At 41.8% G+C, this 17,216-nt stretch overlaps 2 protein-coding genes across 3 annotated transcripts in view; one reads left to right on the top strand and one right to left on the bottom strand.

The window, feature by feature from the left end:
* Positions 1-858, top strand: part of slc29a3 (solute carrier family 29 member 3) — a 20,236-nt gene extending 19,378 nt beyond the window's left edge. The window contains exon 7 of the mRNA XM_061789968.1: positions 1-858. This exon is cut by the window's left edge and continues 1,676 nt beyond it. The gene's annotated coding sequence lies outside the window, so the exon portion shown is untranslated.
* A 6,299-nt stretch (positions 859-7,157) lies between these two features.
* unc5b (unc-5 netrin receptor B) overlaps positions 7,158-17,216 on the bottom strand; it is a 56,996-nt gene continuing 46,937 nt past the window's right edge. For both annotated transcript variants that reach the window (XM_061789947.1, XM_061789948.1), the window contains 9 exons: positions 16,817-17,011; positions 16,062-16,430; positions 14,691-14,778; positions 14,318-14,492; positions 13,997-14,236; positions 12,196-12,345; positions 11,916-12,080; positions 11,652-11,830; positions 7,158-10,221 (listed from right to left, as the gene is read on the bottom strand). In XM_061789947.1, the coding sequence (XP_061645931.1) occupies positions 10,056-10,221; positions 11,652-11,830; positions 11,916-12,080; positions 12,196-12,345; positions 13,997-14,236; positions 14,318-14,492; positions 14,691-14,778; positions 16,062-16,430; positions 16,817-17,011 (1,727 nt within the window). In that variant the 3' untranslated portion in view covers positions 7,158-10,055. The remainder of the gene's footprint in view (positions 10,222-11,651; positions 11,831-11,915; positions 12,081-12,195; positions 12,346-13,996; positions 14,237-14,317; positions 14,493-14,690; positions 14,779-16,061; positions 16,431-16,816; positions 17,012-17,216) is intronic.

The raw sequence follows: 17,216 nt of genomic DNA, 5'->3' as shown, positions 1-17,216 counted from the left end.
TAGAGCGTCAGCCTCACAGTTCTGAGGTGCGGGGTTCAATCCCCGTCCCCGCCTGTGTGGAGTTTGCATGTTCTCCCCGTGCCTGCGTGGGTTTTCTCCGGGCACTCCGGTTTCCTCCCACATCCCAAAAACATGCATTAATTGGAGACTCTAAATTGCCCGTAGGCATGACTGTGAGTGCGAATGGTTGTTTGTTTCGATGTGCCCTGCGATTGGCTGGCAACCAGTTCAGGGTGTACCCCGCCTCCTGCCCGATGACAGCTGGGATAGGCTCCAGCACGCCCGCGACCCTAGTGAGGAGAAGCGGCTCAGAAAATGGATGGATGGATGGATGTATGAGGACAATTTTAAGAAGACAAGGACCATTTCCACATTTTATACACCAAGCAGTCACAACATAATGACCTCTTGCACAATAAAAGGCTTTTGGTGGCTATTGATTTAACAGTATCCTCATTGTTGTGGTTTTAGTTTACAGTGATGTACAACTATACTGTTTCATACTGAGAGCTGGTTCTAATATTTTTTACTCAAGTAACTGATAGGGGTAACCAAAATATTAGACACAGCTCTCATTACAATGCTGTACAATTATACACTGCAACCCACATCCAAAATAGTACTAAACATATTGTGAAATGAATACCTCTCTGAAGAACGTGTCAAATGAAACAGAACAGTGTCTTTGTGAAGGCAAAATATTTGATCCAGCTCTTGTATTGGATATTAAATTGTGCTGCCGTTAGAATGTTGTGGCTAGTCATTTACATGTTGGAAAGAGTACATCGGGGCTTACACTCAAGCCATCTGACCTCATGTAATCATGCTATTAAAGATGTCTTTACTTTAAAGGAAAAATACATCTTACGCTTACTGTGACAGATGAGTTATTTTTAAAAAAATACTTTTTCTGTCATCTTCATCTCAATAAATGTTTGAAAAAGGGGTGAACATGCCATTGTGCTAAACTTGTAAATACATGTACAGGTGCAGCTCAAGAAAACGTGAAACCTATTTTATAGATTCACTTCATGGAGTGAAATATTACATGCTTTTATTTTTAATATGTATTTTGATGATTATAGCTTACAGCTAACACACACAAAATAAATTGGAATACTTTATTACATAATAACTTTAAAAAATAAGAAGAAGAATAAGAAAATAGGTATGGAAAATGAGTTTCAAAATAACAATTGAACTACTAAAAATATAAACATTTCTTGTGCTTAAACAATTTCAGTTGTTTTTGCCCATTGTTCATTATCGTCGTTGTTTTTATACTGCCATTCGCTTTCAATATATTATCTTGATGTAATTTGCTAAAGTGTTATTAATGTCCTGTGTGGTTTACAGTAGAAAAATGGCTTTTAATTACGAATGGCCAACAGAGGGCGGCAAAGGGCAATATTGGGAGCACCAATCTGTGGGCAGTGCTAACAATGTTTTACCCTTAGGAAGTACTTGAAAACACACATTTGTAAAGCCAGACAATCATAATGTATTTGAAATATCATTATATAGATATAATTATATCAATAATAATGATATACCGTTATTATATACTTGTGTTTGCTACTTTTAGTTGACTGGAAGAAGAGGCTAGGCTACCTCAGTAATAGTCCGAAGTAGAACAGTGGCACATTATACAATTCAATGTTTATTTGGTTATTAATGCTACTAATCAAGTTAATGCTTAGTCAGTTGGAAATTGCAAAAATATAAATGAATAAATGGATTTCCCCCCCCCCCTCCTTCCAGTGGTGCCCGTCTTTGGACGTTGTCCGCATGTTAATGAACAGATAAATAATGTTTTTGTGTATTATTGCCATTTACCTATGAGGACGCTGATTATTATTATTTGTTTTATTTTATTTAAGACTTCACACTACCACTACCTTATGCATTGTAAAAGCTCCAGTTAAATTACGTACTGAATGGACTTAGCAGTGCATTAAATGAAAGAAGTGCTTCCCATGAACACCACTCTCATTTGTGTATGAGCCTCTCGTGCGACATCTTCACGCATTTCTAAGCTGACACTTTAAAGCAGGAGCGAGCAAACGTTTGTGCTCGTGGGCCACATTTGATTCTTCCCATGGACAGATGGGCCAGGTCATTAGTGGATAATGTAAAAAAACAAAAACACGTTCAAATGTTTATGCAGAACAGGTAACTTTGTTTTAATTTAGTGGTAGTTCAATTGTTATTAACAAATTAATGATTTTCTCCCTGAAAAAAAGAGATTGCTAACCGGGGGAATGGAATTGTTAACGTTATTCCCTTGGGCTTTTGTGGCTCTTCAGAAACAAAATGAAAATTTGCAACTGAAACACGCAGTGACTAACTGGGTTAGTTAAAGTGGACACTGGCCACTGGCCACCCTGTAGTACCAAGGTTGACCTGTGAGGCAGCATAGTGCCACAGGGCATCTGATTCCAGAAAGACGGAAACATGTGTCCCAAATCCGTCCATCTGGCCTGACTGAGGACATATATTTGATCGGCAACTTTTTAACTTCGGTCTGCACAAAAGATTTAATGAAAGACATAGAAGTGTCAATCATTCAATTGTCGATTGGAAAATGTTCAGACCGCGAAACATCTCTATCCGTGACACGTATTTGCATATTATAAGGCTTGTATCCATTCAGAATTTCAATACGATAGTAGGCCTACTATAAAAGTTAACTTATCACCGAAAGTACGGGAGCCATCAAGTATTTAAGAGTGAGATGCAAGTTATTAGCTAATGAGGGATTTATCTTTTTGTCATTGCCTTTGTGCCAAAACGATGAACGATTGTAATATTATATTACTAAACAAGTTATAATAAAGTTAAGTGTCTTACCATTACTATATAAAGAGCAGAAAGCAAACACTTGGTCAGTATGGTTCCACTTGTCACATAATGGCTTTACGTAACCTTTCAATGAGCTTCATGTGTCTTTGGGATACCGTAAAAGCTCTAAGCATCCTTTGTTTACAATCTGAATGTACAGCCCATAACACCACATGACCCTACCGTTTATTAATTATTGAAAATAAGAGTAAAAACTCCGAAAACTCATGGTCTGCTATTGACTTCCATAGGCTTTCTGCCAACCGAGACACTATGTGACCATTTGGTGACGACACGTCGAGCGAGGCTCACCGTGATCTTATTTGGTTAACTACCTTGTTGCAAACTCTTCTCCTTCTCATTTTTACACATCGGCCCCTTCCCCGAGCTACCCTTTTGGGTGCCTGGGCAAACTCCAAGGAAGCGGGCAGCACACATCCGCTCCAAACGTCTTGCGAACAGCGACATACGGGCTCCGGCAGTCCTGCCTGGGAACTTTTTGTTTTCCTGCTCTTATTTTTTTTCTTCCTCCTTTCCCAACAAATCCACCTGTCGCCTGTGCGGACCGGACCGGCCAAACATTCGGGAGATCGACCCTCCTGTCTAAATTGTGGTCCACGAATGTAAATCCAATTTGCGGTCTACTAAAAGTACAGATGAGTGCATATTTGGGTTTAAATTAACGAGAACAGGAACCCCCAGGTCGCTGCATTGTCACTTCATGCTCCTTCCACCCTCATATCACAAGTTAGTCTGTCCTTTGTGTTTTCTTTTCCTCATTGTTCCTTTGTAGATTCCCATGTTAGATCTCATAAAATTTTCTATAAAAAAATTACTACCTGTATCATTTGTGTGTGTGTGTTGGATTCGACAAAAAAAAACTGGTTATTGAGATCTCTCATCTAATTCATGTAGCAACCTTTAGATTACGAGACTGATAAAAGGTTTGTCGTCACTTTGTCCTGAAATTTTATACATCTAAAAAGTGACGTGGTCCCCTTTAAGAGACGAATTAGTTTGATTTTCACGTTAAAGCGTAAATCAGACTAACCCGGAAGTGAAGGCATGCGTTTACCTCCCTTTATATCTTTTCCAATTTAATGACATTTTATTTAACCCCCATATACGCTACACCTACCACGCATGATTTTGGGATGTGGGAGGAAACCGGAGCACCCAGAGAAAACCCACGCAGTCACGGAGAGAACACGCAAACGCCACACTGGCAAGGCCGGATTTGAACTGTGAGGCGGATGTGCTAACCAGTCGTCACCGTGCTGCCCAAATACTTTCATATTTTTATTAATTCAAAACAGTTCAATATACTTGAAAAATAATGTCATAATGGAACTAGCACATTCTTAACGTCATTTAAAAAAAATATTTAGATCAATGCCTGCATGATCATATATTTTATATGATGAATATGTGTGTGGCTGTGTGTATATACAATTGTACAACTATATACAGTATATGTATGATACAGTATATACAGTCCATCCATTTTCTTTAGCGCGTCTCCTCACTAGGGTCACGGGCTGTTGGAGTCTATCCCAGCTATCTTCGGGCAGGAGGCGGGGCTCACCCTGAACCGGTCGCCAGCCAATCGCAGGGCACATAGAAACAAACAATCATTCGCACTCACATTCACACATACGGGCAATTTAGAGTCATCAATTAATGCCTGGTACCACTAATTGCATTTTACCGGAATAATACATAAGCGTAATTGTATTATTGAATATGATTTTGGTTATTATCAAGAAAAACAATGAAAATTGCTAGCGCTTGATATCAGCTCTTATATTAAGCTCTTCTGATCTATTTTCATTGTCATCATTATATTTGTCCATTCACTTTTAGTTGCACCGGACATTAAAAATGAACAAGAAATTAATAATTGTACTAATATTTCTTCCATGACGATATTCCATCCATCCATCCATTTTCAACACCGTTTATCCTGGTTAGGGTCGCGAGGCGCTGGAGCCTATCATGACTTTATGAATTATTTGTATTTATAGCTAAATTACTTTACTCATATGTAATACTGTATAAGCTTTTAGTGTGCAATGTTCTTGTATTTGACTGCATTTGATTTCTCCCATTGTCAACAACGTGCGCCCAGCCAGTGGCCAGCAGGCCACTGTTGTTTTTCATTGCGCACGGAGCCACGACACTCGAAAAGTGGACCTTCTGGTTGTTTTTGAATAGTAAGTGGTTTTCCTTTTCATTCTTCTCAAACTTCCCGATTTCCGGAGTGGTCTCCGACGACGAGTGGAGCCTGTATCCGTGTTAGAGCGCTCTAAGCTGGGCTTCCGTGCGACCTGCACCTGCGCCGAGTCGTCCCATGCTATTGATTCCCTGCCGTTAACACCGACTCTCCTGTGCATCGAATGCCGAGATTGCCTAACAGCACAGGGAAATGACTTTGCTCACACAGCCTCGTAGGCTGCTGACTCAGAGGTTACGGCCCGGTGGATAACGCTAACGCGAGCTAACGTGTCCGCAGGAGGCAGGAGCTAGTCGGCTCCCACACAGTCACTCGAACACACGGAACCATCGTCCCTCACGCCACACTTAAAGGCATTTCCTAACTTTGAAGGAGACAGGAAGTCATTGGCTGACTGTCGGCTTTTGTTGTACTGGCCTTTAAATGAGTGTTGTTGCATGTGTTTAAAAAAAAAACAAAAAACTTGTACCATGCTATTTTTGACATCAAAATACTTTGGTCCGGTACTGTTATATGGTGCAACACAAATGGGAACACCGAACGCGGAAGTGCTGTGTGCATAGAGACTGAGGCGTGACAGTTGGATGTGATGTCGGCCAGCTCGAGGCGCTGGAATGTAAGGGCCACACCTTGGCCCCCACTATTACATGCAAGAGGAGCTACTACGCATGTCAAACTTTTAACGAGTCTATGGGTAAAGATTTGTGCGCCCCAGACCAGAAATACGTCACAAAATTAGACAACGACGAAAAAAACAACTTCATTAAACGAACAAAACTTCACGTCATTAACCATATATTATTTATCTTGCTCATCTAAAACCTGCGTTCCCAGGCCAGCCGAGAGACGTAGTCTCTCCAGCATGTCCTGGGTCGTCCCTGGGGCCTCCTCCCGGTGGGATGTGCCCGGAACACCTCACCAGGGAGGCGTCCAGGTGGCATCCTAACCAAATGCCCGAGCCACCTCATCTGGCTCCTCTTAATGCGGAGGAGCAGCGGCTCGACTCGAAGCCCTTCCCAGATAACCGAGTAAAAAAAAAAAAGGACTGTACATGATTTAAAACAAAGTTTAAACAGGCTGTATGCATTCAAGCTTCATTGTTTGATTGTATTTTATGTTTTAAATGTAAATTTGATTTGTATTTCATTCAGCAATTCTCCCGCTAGTGGTTCTCGTACCACACTTTGAGAATCATTGATATAGTGGATAAGGTGTAAACTGAATGCAGTCATCATGTCATGTCAGGCTTCGCTAAAATAAAAACTAGCCACACAAGCTGTTTTTAAACTAAGAAATATAATTTATTGCATAAAGATTATTGTAACAATTAAGTTACAGGTAAGAAGGCTAGATATTTATTTACAATTGGTACATTACAGAGATAAAACGTCACTGAAATAAATTTTTTAAACTTTTTTGTAAAAATTCCTTTTTATTTTTTTAGAGAAAATCTTTTTGAACAAAAGCAAAGAGAAGTTTAATCCATGTGCAGCAACATGTATCAGAGCTACATTGAACAATCCCAAAAGATCTCAGAATACTGGTCTACATTAGCCAGTCTCTGCAACAAGAAAGCCACTAATAGCATCCATGTCCTTGATCCAATCATCCTATTCAGAAAGTTGACCCTCAGAAAAAAAAAGCATTCCTGCTTCACTTTTTGTTTGATACAAAATCAAAAACCCTGTCTGTGTTATGCTCTTATTTGAAAAAATAGAATTATTCTTCCGAGAGGCAAAAGAAGTTGAGATGCTTTTCTTTTCTTTTGCGCTTGCATAGCACTTAGAAATGAGCACCCCACCTAACTCCTGCACACACACACACACACACACACGTGTACGCACGCACGCACGCAGTCTAGGATTGGGCAGACCAGCCGAAATGTCCACACAAATAAATGTACACATAATAATGGTGGTATGTGAAGGGTTGTGTTGCCCAAAGATAAAAAGAAGACAGCATACACACACACACACACACAAATGCACATTCGGGCACACTCACAAGCACACACCAATTCATTCAAGCAGTGTGACATGACTCACTGCAGAAGGAGGGATACTTCCAGTGTTTTGGTTTTGAGATTCCAAAGTTATAAACCTTTTTTTTTTGCGCACGTTGTTACAATTCCAGATGTAACAGACATCAATGTTTCCCTTCTAACAATAGCTTAAAACATGGATGGCACTTAACCAACGCTGATGATGAAACTAGCTTGAAGGTCCCGAGCGCAAAACAGGCAGCTTAGGAAACAGGGGTGAAGTGACCAAGTTAATGAGCTTCATTGACGAGACTGAAACATAGAGCGAGTGTTGAGGTAAAAGTTATACACTCTTGCCTGCCTTGTTTATTCAAAGCATCACTAATCAATGCTGACAAATTTATCTGTTACCTCCAATGGCACATTTAAGCACCTCTTCTCACATGCAGTGGAACCTCCAAAGTGAAACGCCTTAATAGTGCAGTGTCAACCCAAATTCCCATGGGGGGGGGGGGGAGAAATCATCATCAATCATCGTGTGACCAGACAAGTTTCCCAATAAATAGCACATTTACTAAGTATACTGAAAGAGATGCAGCATAATTAAGAGGAAGAGGCAGAGAAGTTCCCCAATTATGTAAGTTCCGTTAAAAGTCGTTCCCACAGAGCAGAGAAGAAATATGTGCCTGTGAGTATTGTCGTATGGCCTGTTTGTATGTGTTGCTGCTCCATGTATGTTTAAGTAGCACTTGTCTTGGTTTTCCTTGAACATTTTGGTGTTGACTCCGCTTTTGTTTTGTGTCAGTTTTACAGTAAACTTCAAGCGCGAAAAACAAATAATCAAAGAGATGTTATAGTAGAGTCTCCCTTTTCTTGACGCAGAGTGAGAACAGTCACAAAGGAATAGGTTGCGTGTTTTCATAAATTTAAATGTGTTTAAAGCGTATGGGAGGGGTAAAACGAATAATTATGTAAGATATACTTTTAAACATGGTCTGTAATGGCATATTTTCACCTATTGGGGGTGGGTCTGGAACATATCCCTTCCGAATAATTCACTGTATTTTTCCTCAGACAACCAATGTTGATGATCACTTTCTTAATCAGTACATACCGACCCTGGTGAGGATAAGCGGAACGGAGGATGAATGAATGAATGAATGAATACCGACACATGCTGTAACACAAGCATCCTTTCTTTTTCTTAATTTCTTAACATTCATTGCACACCTGCACTGCATGTTGTTTATTGTTGTATTTGTATATTTACTTACATGCGACTGCATAATAAGGTTTGATTGGTTTTATAAACCCCACCTGTTTTTCTGATCTCACCTGCACAATCTCATCCTATGATTATGGTTATGTTATTGTATTGATTTTGTTGTATTGTGCAAATACATAAATAAAAGCAACCACGAAACACAAGCTGTGTTCTCATACTGCTTGGACAAACAGAACTACAAGGCTTCATTAAGTCCAGCCACAAAGTGACAGTACTGTTCTACAAACATCTTCCTATTTCTTCTCTGAGTTTGACTGTTTTACTTTTATTTAGTTCACTTTTCTTTTCTTTTTCTCTCTACAGTGTTACCCTGCTGTCCATGGGGGATAGGGACCGGGCCCTGTCGCAAATAGTGACTGTGAGCAATTGACGCCACCTAAAAACGTTATATTTGCCTATAGCTGCAACAAGATGGCGGCAAAGCACCACTGTTATAATAGAAAGGACATTGGCCTGAGCACAAAAGCAGTGAATGATAGAAGGTATGTTCCAAAAAAAAAAAATATATATATATCTGTGAGTATGTGTGCAACACATACACTACTTGTATGACAGTTAAGAATGCTAAAATGTTACTTAAAAGATTGCCTGTACGGTCAAGGTTTAATGATGGACCAGATCGATCCATTTTTAATTATTGCCAGTGATTACATCAAAATGAAGGTTAATCTGCATCCCGCAACAGATGGTGTTCAACTTTGGAGGCTCCTCTGTCTCACATTTGAATGAAAACAAAAGTACAAAATGTTGTTGTTCTCCATGACTGAGTGACCTGCGGAATGCTTAAATCGAATCCATGGCCGGGTATACTGTAGTAGAATTAGTACACAGGCAAACAACAGGGAAACGAGAGCAGCAATGACAAACAACCCGCAAATATAAAGAGCGTTCCCCAAAGGAAACTTTTCAAGGATGATCAGAAAACTTGCAATTTATCCTCACTGGATGCGAGTGCTGCAAAGTGGGAGGAGAGATTACACCCAAGCACCCCCTGCCAATTGCAATGATGTAGTGAGTACGCCAAGGCTTTGAGGCATTTTGTTAGTACAATAGAAACAGTCACTCGTTCTACTCGATGAGATAAGAAGAGCCCAAAGCCAGGCGTTCAAACCAGGACCCTTCCTTTCGTCTTTCTTTGATTCGTCCGCAGCCAATGAGCGAGAAACGCGAGCCAGTCTTGAGCGAGAGCCGATTAATGACCGCTTTATGGTCGGTGTGCGTCTGCAGCCCGAGGTGCTCGAACACACAGGTTGTTCGTGCACGCCCGCAACGACAATGGAGATTTGCGTTAGTGACAAAACAACCAGGCGGCTGGCCTGAGGTGTGATGGCGTTCCATCATGCGCTTCCATTCTGCTACTCAAACACGGGTAATCCCACGTACGCTTTTGTCATACGGTTCAGACTCCAGGGGGCTGAATACATTCTTTTTTTGTTTTCTACCCTGAAAGCAGCTCTATTTATATAAAGTACATGAATGTGGTCATTTTCAGACTTCTAAGGAGAAAACATCTTAGAACTGGTTTCAAATCTCAACATTGCTTTGGAGGATTCAGGCTGAGTGGTTATGGAAATGAGTTGGTGACGAGGTGACAAAGAGGTAATAGAGTACATGGAAAAGAAACTAAAATGCTTCACCATCCGTGTCGCAGTCGACATATTCATAGGCATGTTTATGATTAGTCGCATTTATTGTTCTTGTTCTTCCTCCGCTGATCAACAATCCTCATCTGTCGTCATGACGACGAGCACCTCACTCTTGCCCATTTCTTCAAGCGCCGTTGCCAGTGAGACCAGGTCTGCGTCACCCTGGTGACAAGCTTCCCATAAGTCCAGCAGTACTCCTGTGGGGCTGGGCTTTGTTGCAAAGTAGTTCAAATACCTTTAAAGGGGGAAAATTATACTGAAAGTCAATGGAAAGTCCATCACGGATTATTCAATATAATTACATTAAAATACAATATAGAGTCAATCTTTTGTAGGTCATTCAGTGCTGTACGGTCATATTTAATATTATATACCGGGGATGGACGTGGCTCAAGGGCCAAATTACATTTTTAAAATGGACAAATGGGCCAGGTCATTCATAGGTGAAGTAAAAAATTGTTAAATTGTGAATCTAAAAAAATGTAAATTCATCCATTTTCTAGACCGCTTATCCTTATTAGGTCCGTGGGTGAGCTGGAGCCGATCCCATCTGACTTTGGGCGAGCGGCGGGGTACACCCTGAACTGGTCCCCAGCCAATCGCAGGGCACATATAGACAAACAACTACTGCATTCATACTCACAGTCACACCTTCGGAAAATTTACGTTGTTCAATGAACCTAACATGTTTTTGGGATGCGGGAGGAAGCCGGAGTACCCGGAGAAAACCCACGTAAGCACGGGGAGAACATGCCCGGATTCAAGCCCAACACCTCAAAACTATGAGGCAGATATGCACATCACTATTTCACTATTCCACCATAAAAGAGTAATAATAAAATAATAATAAAGAATATTTTCTCACTTTTGCTGTTGATATTAATTTATTTCTAATTGATTAATCATACGATAAAAAAGAAATGAAAACAAGTTAATTCTTGGGGGACATGAATGTGAATAGTGAAAATCTGTGAATAATTGATGCTTATTATTATTGAAAAAAAAAAAAAAGGTTTTGGATTTTTTTTCCCCTCAAAAAAATGTGGGGATAGATTTCCCCCTCCAAAAACAAATCAGTGAATAGGTGACTCCGTGAATGCCAAACCGTGAATATGCAGGGGTCCACTGTATGTAAAATATATATCTAAAATTGCGTCAATTACTCGCAGATTTTCGCTATTTGAACTGGGGTTTGGTTCACTGCATACGTTATTACGTAACACTCTCTGGATGACGCCAGAGCAGCGATTCCAAGCCAGTGTGCCATGGCACATTAGTGTGCTGTGAGTGATCATCAGGTGTTATCCAATTTCACTTAGGTGGTCCGAAAATTATTTATTTACTACAAATAATGACTTTTTTGTTCCTCGACCTATGCCAGCGATGTAAATTGAAAGGCAGAACAATGAAATGCTTTTCTACTTGTTGGCAGAAGGTACAATTAATCTGTGTATCCACCAACAGTATTATTATTATTATTATTATTATTATTATTATTACCAGTTATCATTATTTCAGTAAATATACTTTTAGTGACATTTATATTTGGTGGTGTGCTGTAAGATTTTTTTCCAATGTAAAATATGGGCCTAGGCTCAATAAAGGTTATGAAACACTCCACTAAAGTCTATGGCTGGTCTTGACAGAATAAGGCTTAGGGCTGACCTGTCAAAGCCTAAACTGCGTGCCAGTAGCCTCCAGTCACACCCTCGGGCGCTCGGCGCGTCCAAACTGGCACAGATCTTCTGGCGGATAGAGCAAGGCAAGCGGAAGGCATACGGTCCTACTTGAGAAGAAGGCAGACAGGAGCCTGCTGAAGGGAGCGGCGAGTGAGGGGGGAGCGTCTGCGTTGAGCAGAAAAAAAAGCAGAAAAGGCTTGAGAACATTCTTGGTGATTTGTGCACTGAGCGGCGAGGATCTCAACATTACCTCCTGGATGTCGGTGTGCAGCTGAAAAATTTGTCCCTCCCCTTCCACTTGTCGCACGCAGATTTTACAAGAGAGCTGTGACACGGCCAGGCTGCTTCTCTCCAGGCTGAATGTGCAATGCAGAGGTCTCTGACTGCCACTCCAAATATGATAGAATGGGATCTCCTGTTAGAAATAATAAAAAAGTGCATCTTCACAGTCAGTATCTATTATTAATGTGTCACAATGTCGATATGCTATTAACAGCATTGTGTTCAGATTGCGGGCTAAGGGGACTCACCTGGTACTTGGCCAGTAGTTTGCTTCTCCAGTGAGTGTGAGGGATGTCGTGGATGGACAGACGCAGGTTGTGGTAGCTGTCTTTAAACAGCAGTGGCTTAGGATCCTCCAGTAAGACCCCACCCAGACTCCGCTCCAGATCCAGCACCTCCTGTATGGAGAAAAGGAAGGCCTTGGGATTTACTTCCAGCTTGGATTTGGTATGGACACCTGCACATCTGATCAAAGGTATTCCATCCATCCATTCGCTTATCCTCACCAAGGTCGCGGGCGTGCTGGAGAGAAAGGCGGGGTACACCCTGAACTGGTCGGCAGCCAATCACAGGGCACATTACTGTATAAACAAACAACCATTCGCACTCACATTCACACCTATGGGCAATTTAGACTCTTCAATTAACCTACCACGCATGTTTTTGGGATGTGGGAGGAAACTGGACTGACCGGAGAAAACTCCCGCAGGCATGGGTACAACATGCAAACTCCACACAGGCGAGGCCGGATTTGAACCTCAGAAACTGTGAGGCAGATGTGCTAACCAGTTCGGAGGTATTCATCTCACAAAATGTGTATTATTCTGGTTGCAGTTAGCGGTTGTGTCGAAATATTCTAACATTTTGCCCATCTTTGTAGCTATGATAACACAAACATATTAATTATTTTAAAACACTTTACTTCGCTGTCAAAAAATTAATATATTTGTGAAGGCACATTTCTTTGATGTAGTTCTTGTGTATAGCTAATTTTGTGGCTGGGAAGTAAACAGGCTTTTGAAAGCGGAAATCGGAATGTCTCTAAACTGTACATGGCACATCTATACTTCATAAATAAAGCATAATTAATTCAACTATATTTTCTCTAGTCAATCTATCTATCTATCTATCTATCTATCTATCTATCTATCTATCTATCTATCTATCTATCTATCTATACTATCTCCATCCACCCATCCATCTATCCACCTACCTATACATTATTCTATACATCTACACTCTACACAAGGCAATTGCAGCTACCTATTGGCACCACCCGTTTCTTGGTCGTGTCTCTGTATTGTTTTGAGAAGTTTTACCAGCAGATGAAATTTCCCGTGCTGCCTGTGGCTCTAAAACCTGACATCATGAAAACTGTTATTATCTGACCATCGTTACGTGTCATTTTAACAGCAATTGCGGTATTACGCCGCACCAGAAACGGTTGGAAGTCGCTCATCAGAAAGAAGAGAACAAGGAGAAGAGAACAGCAGTGAATGATTGGTTTTTTTTTCTTCTACTGCATAATTTACGGATGATTTTTGTGGATTTTCAAATGGGTTTCTTTTGTAACAAAGCATGTGATGAATTCGGCATTTCAGAGATGCCTCGTTAAATATTTGGTATTTCTTAGGGTAAGGTGGTGAAAAGTCATGCGTGCCAGTGAAGCTGTGCAGATACAGTAATTACAGGCAGACTAAAAGTTAAAATTCAAGTTACTAGTGAAATGCAGTCATTTGTCAGGTCTGAATGGATGCTTCACAGAAAAAGTGTTTGGAGTGCGGGTGGCAGCATTACATGTGTGCCACCATTGCCTCAATTTGAGTCTCTATAGCAACCTTTGACAGAGTAAGTCACAAAATGGGTTCTTGCTGTGTAGAAAGAACTTATTGAGGCAGAGCGTCTTTTTGAGCCAAGGCCACTACTTGACAATATGGTTTGATTGATAGACACCATAAGGTTAGAAAACAACATAAAATCATGAAAAAGGTACCATATGGAAGAAAAAGGAAAATAGAAAATTAACATAAAAAAGTGACCATCTCCCACCTTGAGTGCATGAGGGGTGTCGTGGATGCAGTAAACGCGAAGGCTGTAGTCCAGGGAGAGGCAGGGTGCTCGCGGTGCAAACAAAGCCAATTGAAGGCGCTTGCAGGCGGGTTGCGGAGGGCACGACTGACCCACCAGACCGTACGTGCCCAACTGCTCCATGAGAACGTGACAACACTCCTCCTCCAACTGCAGATAGCACGGAGAGGACAAACTTTCCTCTCCCACTGTCAGGACCTCCTGGGGGGAGGAGTGAAGTGGGTCTCAACAACATGGTTACAAAGGAGAGCATTGTCTCATTCACACATGAAGCAGTCTCACCTCCCATGCTCCTTGGTGGGTCTGTGTCTTGAATGTGAGTGTCCAGTCCGGTGTTGGTGTGTCTAGCTGGGCACAATGGGGCAAGGTGAGGACCACGGGGCGATTGAGCAGCAAAGCAGACGGACCACAGCTCACTGCGGGGCTAAGCACAGTCTGACTGCCCTCAGAGGGCAACCTGTAAATGCCACACAACAATTCGTTTTAAGAGTTGCCAAAACATCACACTCAACTTCAAAGAGCACAGGTGTGCTTTTGTTGAAGCTGACATTTCTGTTGTCCAGCATCAGATGAGGCATAACACAATAGTTCCATCTGAAGTGAGAAGCACTGTGACACGTGGGTTGCAAATAAAGATGAAATCACGGACACTTACGTCGTTTTGTCCCATTTGCTGATAATGAGGTACATCTCATAGAACTTCCCCTGGGGGATGGTGCCAGGCGGGACCAGCAGACTCACACCTAAAGCAGAAGGTGTCTTTTGTGTAATCTGGGACAGACTGGTTCACATAAATGCCTTTTTCAACTATTTTTATATGCAAGTATCACTGACGGGACACAATAGGACATTCTCATGAATGTGAATTGTCTTCACAAATATAATACACAGTTTAAAATGATACTGTCAGAGAGGTATATACTGTATTTAAAGATATGTTCAATCAGAGATGGGGGGACTCGAGTTGCCAGTTTAATGACTTGCGACTTGCTTGCCAAATACTTAAAAAAGACTTGACTTTGGACTTGGTAGCCAAGAGACTTGACTTGGCTTTGACTTGAACTCCATGACTTGCCAAGTCATCTCGTTTACAGTTGGAAATCTGCATTTTAATTAAGACGGGTTGCCTTTTTAAAAAAAATTTTAAAAAAAGAAAGTTTTTTTTGGGGGGGGGGGGTCATTGGGACTCTCTTTTGCCCCCTCACTCTCTCTCTCCCTCATTTACAACCACTGAATGGTGAGGAAGTGAAGCAGCATTGCTAGCGGTCAGTAGTGGAGATTAAAAAAACAAAAACAAAAAAAAAGTGTGAAGACGTTTGCCGGCATGACAAAAGAGCGTGACGATGCCAGGTGCGTTATAGGTCTGCTGTATGGCATCACTTTGCATTACGATAACGGTGATAAAAAAAACTCGTTGACAAAAGTGCGTTCCACCATTAGTAAGCACAGTACAAATTGTGAGTAGCTACGTGTGAATATAATCTTTATAAGCTTCACCGGGGGTTCCATCTTGGTGGCCTACGGTCACGCCCTATGGTCTGGTCTTGGTGCAGACGGCTCCCTGAGATGGTGCTTCTTGAAATGGTTGCTCTGTATTCAGCCTCAGCCTATCAGGCCATTACCGTATTATTTTTATCCTGTATGTATGTGTGTGCCTTTGTGGACAAGCGGCAGGCGGGTTTATTTTATTTGTATATTTTAATAAATGTAAAGCGCTTTGTCTTGCATTCCTTTGTATGAAAAGTGCTTCTCAATAGTTTGATTAATTGATTGATCTTGGGCGACTTCGAGCACTCGTCAATTCTACTAGGGAATTCGCCCAAATGAGCCCCAACCAGACATCCTTCACAGCTGGGTAACGCTAAATTTAGAAGCTTTTTGGATATATACATGCTATTTTGCCTTACTGTTAAACCAGTGACTATGTGGTCCAAGGACCAATCTCCCAACTTCAGGACCCTGTTACTGATGTGATGAGTTTTATTGGTAACAAGTTTTGAACAATGTAAATGCCTGCATTGCCTACCTGTGTTGGGGATGGTGAGACGCCCCCCGAGATGGCCCAGGGTGGCGCTGGTGCTCAGCCCAGGCTCTCTGGACAGTGTGCGGCTGTGGAACTGTCGCTCCCTCCCTCCGGTGCCGACCGACTTCAGGCTGAGGATCTCGCTGTCTCCTGAGCACATGTCAGCGGGGATCTCCAGCGACGAAAGGGTGGAGGAGTTATACATCTTGATTTTGAGACTGGGCAAGGGGTCCAACAGGGGGGAAGTGGTCATGGGGATTTTGTGGTGGCTTTCGTTAACACCCTGCTGCAAGGAGAAGAGCGGGCCCCGGAATGGCCCCGCGGTGGCTGTCAGGTCGGGAGGAGCGGATGGATGTAGAGGGTGGAAGTTATCTGTGGACATGCACACACGAGATAGAAAGAGGCTCTTCTTTTATCTGCAAAAATGAAGTGGCCTCAGCTGAGAGCGCAAAAAGTGATGCAAGTGAAATGGATTAATGTTATTCATTAATATTTGATGGACAGAACAAGAGAAAAGATACCATGACAAATGCTTTGAACTCTAAAAAATGTAATGCGGTAAAGCAGGGAGAACTGTCTACGTACGAGGAGATAATGTTCTGATGGTATAAAAAGCATTCCTGATAAAAATAGAAAACTGCTGAAAGTGGAATGAAATGTGAAGAAACACTTCTATGAGTAGGGTCAAAAGGAGCAAAAAAAAAAAACAAAACAGGAAGTTAAACACTGTGTGTGTCTGTTTGTGTGTGTCAACTGACCTTGTCTGGGAGGCTTGTAGTTGCCAGGGTGAAAGGCAGCGGTGAGGGCAGAAGAAGAGTCTGTGATGTCTCCATGGAGGTGGCTGCATCTGCGGCGGTATGCCAGCACGCCCACGCACAGCACCAGGATCACGCACAGCAGCAGCGCCCCTGCCAGACCGGCGTAGACTGCTACACCCATCTCTGGCGCCAACGCTGAAAGAAAAGTTAAAGAAAAAGTTAGCACACGCAAAGATCGGTGAAAGGGAAAAGTGGCTAATAAGTACTAATCATATGAGTACAGTAAACCCCCGCATACTCAGCATTTGCAAATTCACCAATCGTCTGATTTTTCTGGGAACCTATCGTGGATTAATCGCTGGAAAGACCACCTATTCTCTGTTTTTGTGCTAAGGCCAGC

This window comes from Phyllopteryx taeniolatus, chromosome 11 (genome assembly GCF_024500385.1).
Source record: "Phyllopteryx taeniolatus isolate TA_2022b chromosome 11, UOR_Ptae_1.2, whole genome shotgun sequence".
In the NCBI taxonomy this organism is placed as follows: domain Eukaryota; kingdom Metazoa; phylum Chordata; class Actinopteri; order Syngnathiformes; family Syngnathidae; genus Phyllopteryx; species Phyllopteryx taeniolatus.
Note: the sequence above shows the minus strand (reverse complement) of the source record. Positions and strands in the feature narration are given on the sequence as shown.